A 13,238-nucleotide genomic window follows, 5' to 3' on the forward strand; every position below is an offset into this window, starting at 1 on the left:
TCCCTCTTCCTTTCCCCCCTCTCTATTTGCAGACAACTTGATTTTCTGCTTCCCTTGCACCGGGATAATCCGGCTCCACCAAGGAGCTGAACAAGCTCGACGGTGGAGGTGAGCACTTCAGTCCCTTCCAGCCCCTCCAGGCACACCAAGGAAAGAGGCAGCCAAACGGATTTGTAAGGAAACTGACTTTTATATAAATTATAAACCCATCCAGTTTAAAGCAGATCAGTTGCAGTGGTGTCACTGAAGTCCGGGGAAGGCTGAGGCACACACATCATCTACCGCCATAAATTAACGACTCATCAAGGAAGAGAAAGTTCAGATAAGGCTGCAGGTAAAGCCAGGAAAACCCCTCCAGGAGCACTAGAGGTTAAAATAGATTCATCCAACGCTGGCCAAACGGGAATGCACATTATCAAACAGTTAAAAAGTACAAAACCTGATGGGCAACACAAGTGTTGGGCATTTAGTCCTGGGTGCAGCCAGAGCAGGGCAGGAGACTTCTGCCCTTCATCTGCACCAGCCACCCCTTTCACCCAAAGAGTGGAGGAAACCTCTAAAAGGATTGTGGTTTGTGCTCCCAGTACTGTAAAAGCAGCGTGTTTTCAGTCTGTAAACAGTAGCCTTGGAGCTTCTTCTAGGTGTGGTTTTCAATTCATCACAGAAAGAAAGAAATCCCAAAGAAACAAAGGAAAACAAACCCTAAGAGTGGGAGAAGGGCCAGAGCAGCACTGGGTTAGAGCTTCAACACCTTCCCAGGTCCCCACAGGACACAGGCTGGAGGGGAAATGCTCTTCTGTAAGAAACATATACTCAACTGACCACAATTTATAGGGGGGGAGAAACACACCCTCTGTCCCTCAGGCAGGCAGCACAGCCTCGTTTTTGTACAGATTCCTCCTAGAGAGAAACTACAGCTGATGAAGAGATGGCAGCTGGGGTTACAGACTGATCCAGAAGCTGTGTTTGTTTGGGGAGCCTGTGTGTGCCAGGGGCTGGAGCTGCAGGCAGGCCAGCAGCTGAGTGAGCAGCAGCCTGTGCCCAGGCACAGGGATGGGGGCAGTGCCCAGCCTCATGTGCTGGGAAGCAAGAGTGAGCCACGGCTCCATCTCCTCTCAGACTCTGCTGCAGATGACACATGTTTTCCCCCCTCCCAGCAGTTTCAGTTCTGCTTTTAAGGGAGCTGATGCAGAAAAGCTTTTTTGGAAGCCAGTTCTGCTTTCAGGCACACGAGAGGGCTTTGGAAGCGTGGTTCTGTTAAGCTGACACCTCCCTGATTGGCACCGTGGCTGATGGATGTGACTGGCTGAGCTCAGCCTGCTGCAGCAGCACCAGAGGGTGACTCCAGCACCAAGCAGGCCCTGGCTGTCCCCTCTGCATGAGGGTGCTGTGGCAGCTTGGCAGTCACTGCTGGTGTGTGCTAAGCCCGTGGGAGAGGGGCAGGAACAGACACAGCCATTTGCCTCCTTGATTAAAAAGGGGGCAGTGCAGCTTTTGCTCTTGGAATTGCACCATCTCAGCCATGGGACTGTTGGTACTTACCCTACACATCTCAGAGCATCCCTTCAGCCACCAGGCTTTGAGTTAAGGAGCACACCCTTCTTTTAAAAGAAGGCATTTCTATACAACACCAAAGAGTTCTGTTCTTGGTTGGATTTTGTCTGTTTTTCCCAGGAAAAGCACGACTCCAAAGCAGCCTGAACACATGTTGGTGTTCCTCCAGCTCAGAGCACTCACCAGACACTGCAGTCAGGACATCCATTACAGTTTAGACAACCTGCAGACCTCCTCCTTTCCCTTTCAGGATAGGGCAAAGCAAGACTAAACCCAGCAAGAGCAGTTCCAGGATTTGGGGCTTTTTTTGGTTTTCCATACAGGGGATTTATTATAAAAAAATACTCTCATCAACATTCTAGCATCACTAACAAAACATCCTCAGGAGAGGTGACAGAGCTAGGATGGGCACCTCCCTCTGAAGTTTAAATATAGACTCCAGACATTAGCTGCTTTAAACCAGAAGATGAGGAATCTGTAAAGCCTGACCCGTCCCTGGTATTGCAGGTACAGGGAACAGTGGGGTTTTCCTACAGCTTTAGGCTGCATCATTCCTTTAAAACAAACCCACCCAAGAGAAGATGCAGGCTGGGTGGGAGCAGCCTGATGAGCTAGCACTGGGATAATCAAAGATCAACTGCAAAAAGCAAGCACATGGTTACAAAATCTCCCCTCGGCCTCACACCGCAGCGGAAGCCAAAGTCACCTCTGGCAACTTCAAACCAAAGCCAACAGGGTTTCATTTCTATTAAAATAGTTAAGTCTTAAAGTCTCAGTAATCTAAATACACTTGTAAAAAGTCATGGTGGTTGCTGTTTGCCACGGAACCCTCAGACTTCACTGCACCTACTATATACAAGGTCTCTGGTTCCCACTCTTTCCTTTCTCAGACACCAGCTCCCGTCTCCCAACGGCCACGTTTGCTCCTCAGGTGACGCCCACCTGAGCGTCCAGGGACACCACACAGCTCTTCCCTCAGGTAGTTCTCTCCTTGCAGGAGCTTGCCTTCTCCTCCCCACCTCCCTGCAGAGGGTTCCTGAGGGCAGCCTCACCTCTCCCTGCTGCGTTCCTTCGGGAGGAGCGGGCGGCTGACGGGCAGCTCCAGGAGGGGCTCGTGGCGTTGGAGGCAGCTCAACGTGGGCATCTACAAGTTCTGCATTTCTAAGGCAAGGACCATACAAAAATTATAAACACTGTATGGTGATGAAAATACAACTCCTTGGAGATAAATGCTTTACACTGGATTTCTATTGCTGCTTCTAAAGACCATCTCCAGTTGTTTCTAGAGATCGGAAGGGAAGAAAGTTGCCTTTCTCCTGTTGCAGGATGCTTATGAACATGTATCAAAAGTGGTCAAACCCCAGCAGGGTCCCTGCTCCTCGATTCTGTACAATAATTTAAATCAGCTCAATGCATCTGTAATACCTAAAAAAAAAAAGGTTTATGATTTTTAAGTCCTTCATGCATCATGAGGAAGTTCTGGGTTAAAGTGATGGTCTGTTGGATGTTGCTCCTGTCTGGGACTCTGGTGTCACTCCCTGGTGGAGTCTGTCAAGGATGCATTTGCTCAAATCTTTAGTTTTTTAATGGTGTCCAGTCTCTTTTTCAGCAGCTCCCCAATTTCCTGGACAGAGTGATGGTAGCTGCTCTGGACCTTCCCTTGCACAGTCTTTGTAAACTTTTTCTCTTCCTGAAAAACACAAAAGAGAAACCACTCACTCCTCAGCCACTGCTCCACCTCTCCTGCTCAACTGCCCCCACCAGCAAGAGTATCAGGAGGCCCACTGTCTGTTGCAAACTCCTCTCTGACTGCAGTGGTGTAAAAAGCCAAGTTTCCTCATTAGGCCCATACCTGAGACTCTACATTTGCCATGAGGTCTGGCACGTGTATTGCCTATTCCTCCTGCCTCTGCTTCTCCCTGCAGAGCTAAGGGCAGGATGGGAAGGAGTTGCCACTTGCTTTTCTGTACAGATCAAGTCATTGTTTCCAGGGAAGTGACTAATCAGCAGTAGGTGGATCTCAAATGTTTCCCTTTGGCATCCCTCATGGCATGTAAACTGCAGATAACAGAGTGAGCTGTACCACAGACAACAAATTCATCTTCAAACCTGAAAGCTTTTCTTCACTGACATCCCACATCAAAATGACAGTGTTTTAAACACTCCTGTGTTTAGGTCTCAGCTGTTGAGATTCTCCTGTGCACTGTGTGGTGCTGGAGTTGATCAGATCAAGCAAAGTCACTGTGTCACTATAAAACCTCCCTACCTCATCACTCTGAAACTAATCTCTCTAGCAGTCTGGTCCCTTAACCTCTGCTTAAGGGCAGTTATGTGAATCACAACAGGTGGGGTTTATTTTCCTTTCTCTTTTCTTCCTTCCAGTAAATCCCTGTGGTGCAAAGAACCTTTCACCAAAGCTCTCCCACAGGCGTGTCCACACGTTGTTACCAGCCACACACAAACATCTAAAGCACACCAACAACCCCCAGGCTCTTACCTGTAAAAGCAGAGTGTCCTTGAGGGACAGCTCTTCAAGTTTTAGTGCAGTCAGAATGATTTCAAGCCCTTTGATGTGATCTATTACATTGGAAGTTAATGTCTGAAGTTCAGTAACATAATCCAGGAAATGTGTAAACACAGGAGGCTGGAAAGACAAAGACACAACAGGCTGTGACAGGGTGTCAGGTGTGGCACACCAGCATCTGCTTTGAAACACAAAAGGAGTTCTAGAGATGAGTACTGAGCAATCTGTAACCCACCTCTGCCTCTACAAGGCAAAGTTTATCAAACCCAGTTTATGAGCAGGTCATCTAGCCTGGTTTCTCTCTCAGTACAGATCTGCTGTTAGGCTGGGGGTGGGGGACAACAGGAAGGAATCTGGTCTCTACCATTGTGACACTGCTTTCTTTTTTTTTCTTCTTCTTTTTCTGCAGGTTGGATTTAAAAGGTCGTAGGACACTGTCACAGTAACTTGATACCCACAGGGCAATGGAGATGGTCTGGAAAAGAGGTACAAGGGTGTTACAAGTTGCATTTCCAGGAGGCTTCTAAACTCAGTTTCAGTGCTCCTACCAATAAGGCTCAGAGTAGCTGCAATATGCAACACAAGCCTCTGCTTTCATGAGTGACTGACACCAAAGGACTTCCAGCTCTCAGCCCCAACATTTCTGCTCTTCAGTATTCAAAATGCCTTGTTTCCAAAGGAAGAGCAAATACCTCAACAAAGAAGACCAGGTTTTCTAATAGGTGTGGATGAGTTTTCAAGGTGCCATCTCTGACTTCAATCAAATCACCTTTACATTTATTGAACAGGTCTGGAAAGGAAAAAACCCAGAAAAGGCCGATTCAGGACACAGAGATGAACTTAGAGGCTTATTTTCTGTACACTATGCATCACAGTGAGTGGGCAAAGTTGTCAGAGGACTAACCACTAAGCAGTGGGTGATAACCTTGGCCAAAGCCACTCAAGAAGGTCCAGCTCTGAAGCTTCCTCTGCATTGTATCCCCTGACAAACAGTAGCTCCACACTTTAATGACACACCTGGACCAAGTACCAGGAAGACAGCAGTTGCCAAGAGCAGGCTGCAGGGTAGTGAAATGACAGGACATGAAGACATTCCACAGCTTGCAACAGCTTCAGCCAAGCCAAAGGAGGGATCTTTTAACGGGGTCTGCAGATGCATGAACACCCTCCCTGTAACTGCAGCACATCTCAAGCACACAAAGCACTGCCTCAGCTACCACTGTCCACTCTTGAGTTACTAGTTACCTGTTAGTCGTTCTACTAAAGACTTGAAACTATTCCCTATCCTTTCCTGGATTTCTGCTGAATCTTCTGAAAGAGAAAAAAGCCAGTAGTTATAAACCTACAAGTTCATGTATTTTCTGCTTCCAGACAACCAAGAGGCATTTCAATGTAACTCAGTGTCAGCAGTCACAAGCAAATGCAGCTGCTTCCCGAGAGGATGCACTATCACATCAACTTGTACAGTACCAAAGTGGTCCCACAAGCATTAAATCAAGGCATCACCTCCCAGATAATGACACAAAGTTAACACACAAGTCACAGTCTGGGTCCACATCACCCCATGCCTGGTAGGTTTCAAACTAAAGGGTGGCACACCCTGCTCCCTCCCACCACACACAGTGGCAGTGTGGTTAAACCCCTGCCCCAAAGCACTTACCTAAGCCATTGGTATCTAGTTCATAAATATCACTAACAAGATAAAACAAGCTAGTCTGGCACTGACAGCTGCCATTACTGAAGAAGCCAGCCATTCGGGTAGGAGGAGGGCCAAGGACAGGATACTAGGCAAGAAGCAAAGAAAAAGATCAAGGTGTTGCAGCTTTTCCTTATCCACATGACATTGCCTCTGGCACATCTCTCAGTCAGATTCACACACCACAAACTCAGGGTCAGTGAGGAGCACTCTGCTGGTGTTACCAGATGCATTCTGCCCCTCTGCTTGCATTCACCTCATGTCACCTCTGAGGACGAGTACCTGAATTTTCTGTTCTAGAAACTTCTTCCCTGAATCCACTGCTGCTTCCAGCTGCTGCAGCAGGGCTCGAACGGTGTCGATCCTGGAGGAGACGCCGTTCTCTGCAGCCTTCTCCGAGTTCCTGGGCTGGAGGGGGTGGGTGAGGGTCGGGAGGCTGCTCACCAGCCGCAGCGTCAGCGACCGGATCCGCAGCCACAACGTCTCTTCCTCCAGTGACAGTTTCCTATGCTCTTCAGAAACGTCCCTACAGAAAGGCACCAAAGGTTTGCAGGTAAAGGCTTCTGTTGTGTGAAGTAGCAAGTCTGGGATAAAAGGCCACCTGGAGCTGCTGAGCACTGAGTGAAGAGGAAAGTGAGAAAACTATGCTCACAGCATCCCAGCATGGTGGGGTGGGAAGGGTCCTGCAGAGCTGCTGCAGCCCCAGCCCCTGCTCCAGCAGCTTCCCCTGGCTCAGGGGGCACAGCAACGTGTCCAGGTGGGGTTGGGAACCTCCCAAGAAGGAGCCTCCACACCCTCCCTGGGCAGCCTGGGCCAGGGCTCCCTCCCCTCAGCACCAAAGCTCTTTCTCCTTGTGTTCCAGGAGGATCTTTTGGGAATACATACAAACACTGCTGGTTAAGTTTGCAGTTGGCCAGCCCAGAGAAGATTCCACCGTGGCAGTTGCCCCAGAAGGATTTTGTTTGCCATATGTTCTGTAAGGAAAAGGTGTGACTCTAGAGCTGAGGATATTTCTACTCACTTGTCTTTGGGATCCCAGTTAAACAGGACTGTCAGGTCTCTGTTGTCCCGCAGATCTTTCCATGGAATGTCATCCTCTTCTGGGCTCAGGCTCATGGACTTGACACTTTCTTCTAAACTGGTTGATCTGGATTAAGAACAAGCAACATCAAATGAAACAGCTGTCACTGGAAACAGAAAACACAGCTCAGGAACAGACCACATTCTCCCCATTGGTCAGCTCTTCATTACACACCCGTGGGACAGACGAAGATGTTGAAGGGCAGAGAGGATGAGAAGCAGAGCCAGGTTTCTACCAAGAGCTGCAAGAGCAGCTCTGCCTATGCACAAAGCCCCTGTTTTCTCAGGTGCTGCCCTTCCTGCTGCTGTACTTACATATTTGCTTCAAGTAAGAGGTCTAACAGCATCCGTTCTGTGCGAACTTGAGCAAAGTGAAGGGAAGAGTTGAGCCTGTTCCGAAACGCAATGAACTCTGGGATCTTCTCAAACGCCCCGTACTTGTAGGCTTGGATGATATATTCTGAGGTCTGGAAGAAAACACATACCCCTCTTAGTTACTTCCACAAATCCAGAATAAACAAGAGTTTAACAAGGTCACTGCCAGGAAACTGCCTTTCTGTGGCTTTCAGAGGTACAGACACTCTGTCCCTGGGAGGAACCTGCACCTTTGCTTCTCCAGTTCTGCTGGCTTCATTTCAGAATGCCCAGATGCTCTGCCTTGGCAATGTGATTTAACAAGCACCCCAACACTCAGCAGCATCACCTTGCTGTCACCACTGAGCAAAGAGAGGAGAGGTGATTTTTGGAAGGTGCTTTTCCTTTCTATGCGATGTGTTATTCAAACCCTTGACTCATCATTTCATTGTGACAAATCCTTCCAGGCAAAATCAACACGTCCCAGGTTTTCTGCAGCTGGCTCAGGTGTGCAGCAGACATTTCCACAACGTGGTGTAAAAAAAATTACTCACACATTTTGCTTTGGTTCTGTCTTTTATTAGGTTCTTTTTTGAATACAGTATCACAAGGTTTGGTCACACAGTGGGTACACGTCACAACACAACCTAAACACCACAGGGAGCTGCCAGGGTCCACGGGAGGGTTTGCTTCCCCCTCTGATGAAATGCAGGCACACAAGTACTATTTCACATCAGTCCAAGCAATCTCCAGAAGGAGGTTTTTTAATGATGAAGGAGCCCCAAGCAAGCACTGGATGTCAGTGCCAATTCCTAGCTGTAGAGACAGAGTGAACCGTTTCTGCTCCCAGCCAAGGCACAGGGCTGGGATTTTACATCAGAATCACTCCACAACTGAGAAAGTCTGGGGAAAAAAAACCCAATGAATCAAAGAATTCCTTCATGAGCAAGACTATGGAATGCACTGAGGATGAGAGGCACTCAAAAAGGCCTCTGGTCCTAACAGTCTCAACCTGTGTGGAAGGCTCTGAGAAAGCAGCCAACACTCCCAGCTGAGAGCCAGCCTTGGGTTTCCCCTCCTAAATAAGAGCTGTCCTCTAGGTAACTGGTTGGTGGTTTTTTCTTTCCTCCCCACTAATGAATTTGGTCATTTGCACTGTATGAAAAAACAAGAGATGCCAAATATTCAACAACATACCCTGTGACAAACAGCCTTGCAGAGTTCATTGTGAGGCTGAGGCACTGGGTGCTAATTCAAGTGCAGCGGCGTGGTTTTTAAGTCCCCCAGGACTCGCTGGTGCTGTTTGCCTGCAGTATCTGGAGAGATCAGAGACGGACGGACACAAGAAAATTAGAGAGATTACTTGTGATTCTGCATATTTCAAGGAGGATTATCTTGAGAAGGACAAAGTTGCCTTTTAAGTTTTGGCCAAATATAGTAACATTGCCTCCTCTCTCCTCCCTGTCCTTGGCATCCTCTCCCAGAGCACAAACGTTACGTGAGGACCACACAGCATCCTAGATGGTTGCTCCTCAAGGGACCCCCTATGAAACAGGATTCCCTTCAGGCTGTTAAGTTCAGTGAGCCAGAAGGAAAATGCATTTATCCAAAGTAACCAGTGTGAATCAGCAGCTGTATATTTTTATGCCAGAGCACTTGGTTTGTGTCCCACGCTTCCCGTTCTGGGCAGTCCCGCTGCTGGGGCAGACATTCCAGCTATCCCAAACTGCAGCCCAGAGAGCAGCAGGCAGCATCTAACCTAAAGAGGTCACTTTTAAAGGACAGTCCTCGTTTACATCACAGATGCTGTGATGGGACTCGAATGGGAAGCTGGTATCAGGACTCTGAGGGTGAAGGAGCAACCCCCAGCAGAACCACAGCAGCACAGAAACTGGTAGCAGATTCTGTGTCATACTTGAGACATGTCTTGTGGTGAGGAATCCCTTTTTGTCTCCACTCTGGTCACGCCATCATCCTAAGTGAGCAGTGTCCTGAGCTCAGCCTTCACCTCCTGCCATTTGCACCTTACATTTAGTTTAAAGGACACTTGTTAGTTTTGAATTAGTGCAGCCTTTGATGTGTTTCCCAGCTAAAAGGATCTTAAGATGATAACCACTGCATGTGTCCAGAACACAGGGGAGATCTGGCTACCCAAGATCAGCAATGGCTCAGGGTCCTTTGGTTGCCACAGTGTCTCCAGCAGAAGGCACAATGCCAGTAGGTTCCAGAGTCACGTCCTCGCCTTGCGACATGAAGCATTATATAATGCTGATTGCACCACCTTCACCTCTCTTGCAGCTTCAGCTTTTTAAGGTGTAGTAGTGAGGCAGGTTGAACCACTCAGGCACTGCCTTGTTAGGATTCCCAGACCACGAGTACAGTAGCATTCTCCTGGCTGTCATCATCCACGGGCAGATGTTGAGCTACTGGAGACAACTCGCTCTTCTCTGCTCCAAGCACCTTTGTCATTCACACCACAGAGAATCATCTTCTTCCAAGGTAACCACACCTGAAGCTACTTCAGATTGTTCTCCAGGGCAAGATGATTCCTTGACACTTTACAGTGCAGAGTTCCCAAGCAGACAAATCACACCTGATGGTGCTTTCAGGTCACCTTTGTCACCTGGCACCCAGCAGCCCAGCCTTTCACTCAGTTGCTTCCAGGTGTGCTCCTCATTAACACTCACCAAACGACTTTGAAACAAGACTCAACAAGTTGCTTCTCATTAGAAAAAGCCACCACTACCAATAACAGACATGTAGGAGAAAGGTGTCTGGATCCAGGGCTTCACTCCAGCATAAAACACTGCACCCAGGAAGCCAAAGACTCTTAGTGAACAGAATCAGTGCTTAAACAACGAGCAAACGAGGGAAGCAGCCAAGAGAGAGCTCCCACTGTACAATCCACGTGGCTTCTCTGTGCATCCTGCTCCCTGGGTTGGGCACAGGTCCCAGTAACTCAGCATCTACCTCCCAGGCACAGGCAAACAGCAGCTGGCATGTTGTACACAGGAATAAGCTGGGCTGCCAGCAGAGCACGAGCACTTTCTGTGAGGGATGACTGTGTGAGCACCTTTAACACTTTTACTGTTCAGTACAGACAGGTTCTATGGTTCAGGCTTTTTTTCTACTGCTGGGATAGTGGCAAAGCAAGTTGTGTGACTGCAGAGCCTCTGGAGCCAGCTGACCCAGTGGCTGACTGGAGGAGTTACAATTCCATTGCACCTTTGTTTCTTACAAAGTAAAGTAAAACCATTTCTTCACCCTCCTCTCAACAGTGATCAAACTCTAACACACCAATGTACAGGCTACATTCCCACTTCTCACACTGGGATGGCCTTGCCACATTTAGGGAGGTGGACTGACATGCATGTACTTCCCTGCCACAACCCTGAACTACTTCTGTTCCTATTTGCCCAGTACATTTCCACCAGGCCTTCAAAAATACCTTGTTTCACTACCTACCCCATTTCTCATGGGTTCCATAGGAATTATGGGGCAGAACTGGTTCTTCCCCCATGAATGTGTCAGAATGACCATCAGTGTGCTTTCCAAGTAAGGTCACTGACAAGTACAGTTACAAATCAGCATGATGCTAGATGCCTAATGCATGCTGTGTATTTTTGGAAGCACCTGATCTCTTAGGAGGAATTCAGCTCCTTTCCCCTCACCAGCTCCTCCACTCCAGTCCCAAAACTCTCATTCAAAGCAGCTTTCATTGCATCACACCTTTAGGAGTGAAGTGAACAAACCAGGCAGTTCCCATTAGCACAAGACCAGGTTTAGCAGCTTGATCCTATCACTTCAGCATAGTGCAGCATTAGTCATGGCCTGTGCTCTGCCTTCAATGAAGCTGAGACTTCATTACTCAGTTTTCCCCCTCTTAAGTTCTCCCACCTTGTTGTCTCTGCTTTCCCTACCTGTTAAAATGATGTGCATCCCTCCCCACCCCTGTGTGCCCAGGACAGCCATCACTAAACCACGCTGCTTCATTGACTACAAAGATCCCATCACCACCCTGACCCACCACCCCAGGCTGCTGTGGGACTTCCCAAGATGCCAGAAGACACATGACACCAGGGTATACTTTGCCACATGACATTTCACTTCAATCATTGCATTCAAAAAAGTCACAATCCATTCATTTACAAGTAATCACACCTGTGTTTTGGGGTAAGCCTGGTTGGTATAAAGAGAAAGCAACAGCAAAACCTCATATAGCAGCAAGTTACAGATTCTTGTACTGAGAAACACAGGTTGAGGCAATGTTTCATACAAAGTTGTTCCTCTGTTATCATGTTATCAACCCCTGTAAGTGCACAGACATTCCTGTAAGGCACCTTGACATACTGCTGTGTTACAAGGACATGGAGGTTTCTTTCAACTTACATCTTTCTGGTTGGAGTGGAAAAACCTGAGTGCAAAATTGCAGGATTGGGATGCAGCAGCGTAGTGGCCCAGTGCCTCTGCATAGCGTGTCAGGAGATAGCTGCAACACAACACAGCCCAGTCAAACAGCAGCACAGCACCCTGGGCAAACAGCTTCAAACAGCCCTCAACAGAGAACTGCAGCACAGTGCAGCTTCATTTAAAACTCTGGAGATTGAACAGGAGGCATTCACAGAAAATGAAAACTGAGGCTTTTGGAAGTAAATGGGAGGAACCTTTAACTTTTTAAAAGCCACATGAGGGGGGCTGGAGTTGTCCATCCACCTTGCAAAGTGGGCAAGAGCTTCACTTTAATTAGATGCTCACAAACACAATGGCATGGCCATTTGGTGTGTGTGTTTTAAGCAGCACTTCCAAGCTTTGCCAAGCAGTCACAACACCAAGCTATGACTGGCACCAAGATTCCCATTTCCTTTCAGATTCCTCCAAGTTAACACTCTGAAAATCCAAACCCAGATCACAATCACAGCGGGAAGATGCTGCAGGAGGTGACTATACCTCAGCAGATGCATGCCATATCATTCCAAAACACTTTTCACTGTATGGAAATCTAACCATCTGGCATCTTTCAGTAGCAAAGGGCACTGAAGGTGTCAGGATTGCTCACTGGAGGGTCACCAGCACCACCAATTATTCTCAGTATATACTACCCACCCGATGGTGTCGTGCTGTATGTGTTTTGCATCAAGGCTGGAATAGAGCTCTGCAACGGGTTCAAATGCACCAAGCCTGCAGTAGATTCGAATGAGCAGCAATTTAAACTGAGCATTAGAAGGGCTATGAGATAACCCTTCTTCTAAGAGAGTTAGGCACTGCCACACAGCTGTGTCTTCACCTGCAGACAAAGACAAAACACATGGGTATGATCAGAGAAGGAAGGTTCACTTTGGCACTGAGGCTTCCTCAGGTTACACACCTCTCAGAATGGCCCCATGCATTTAAACATGCAGGTGGCACTCATCAGCCGCCCTTAAAACATCCCACTACAGCTGCTCTCTGAGGGAAAGGTGGAGGAGTGCTTCTTCACAGGGAGTCTTTAGCTCACATCTGTATAGAGCAAAGCACTTGCATAGGGGTACACTGCAGAGGTGACCTCCCTGATGAGCCCTGGCCTGCTCAGGATTTCTGGCTCCTATGTACAGAGGTGATGGATTTACTCAAGTTGAAGATTAAATCTTTAAAGACAAACTGACAACTGCACTAAAGGGCTGGAATACAAACAGTGTCTACAGACAGCCACTGCTAGAGGCTGGCTGTGGGATGAGGAGATGAACAGGCAGAGTAGGTGTAGAGTACAGGGATATTCAAGGTAGGGCAACAGGTCTCAGCAGAAGTGAGGGATCTAAAAGACAAAGTATGTCTGGGAGGGAAAGAAATGCTCTCAGAAGGCCTCTGCTATCAGGAAGGAGTTGTCAGCAGAACTTGTGCAAAGCAAGAGAAAATATTCCCTACATGGGAAACTCGGAACCAGCTTCTGAAGACAACCAGCACTGAGCTGCCAGAGCCAGCAGCAGAGCTCTGCCAGCACTTACAAGAATTAACCAGAAAACTTTAATCCTTTCAGAGGTCAGAAAGACTCAG

The 13,238-nt window shown here is 48.0% G+C and overlaps 1 protein-coding gene across 1 annotated transcript in view; it reads right to left on the reverse strand.

Annotated features, from left to right (window-relative positions):
- Positions 1–210: 210 nt before the first annotated feature.
- The window catches only part of NAA25 (N-alpha-acetyltransferase 25, NatB auxiliary subunit), a 28,987-nt gene continuing 15,959 nt past the window's right edge, over positions 211–13,238 (reverse strand). The window contains exons 14-24 of the mRNA XM_062009910.1: positions 12,312–12,492; positions 11,598–11,697; positions 7,170–7,321; positions 6,796–6,921; positions 6,057–6,300; positions 5,739–5,862; positions 5,324–5,389; positions 4,771–4,868; positions 4,443–4,553; positions 4,052–4,198; positions 211–3,244 (exon numbers count right to left, since the gene is read on the reverse strand). Of these exons, the coding sequence (XP_061865894.1) occupies positions 3,122–3,244; positions 4,052–4,198; positions 4,443–4,553; positions 4,771–4,868; positions 5,324–5,389; positions 5,739–5,862; positions 6,057–6,300; positions 6,796–6,921; positions 7,170–7,321; positions 11,598–11,697; positions 12,312–12,492 (1,472 nt within the window). The 3' untranslated portion in view covers positions 211–3,121. The remainder of the gene's footprint in view (positions 3,245–4,051; positions 4,199–4,442; positions 4,554–4,770; positions 4,869–5,323; positions 5,390–5,738; positions 5,863–6,056; positions 6,301–6,795; positions 6,922–7,169; positions 7,322–11,597; positions 11,698–12,311; positions 12,493–13,238) is intronic.

This window comes from Colius striatus, chromosome 17 (genome assembly GCF_028858725.1).
Source record: "Colius striatus isolate bColStr4 chromosome 17, bColStr4.1.hap1, whole genome shotgun sequence".
Lineage (NCBI taxonomy): Eukaryota > Metazoa > Chordata > Aves > Coliiformes > Coliidae > Colius > Colius striatus.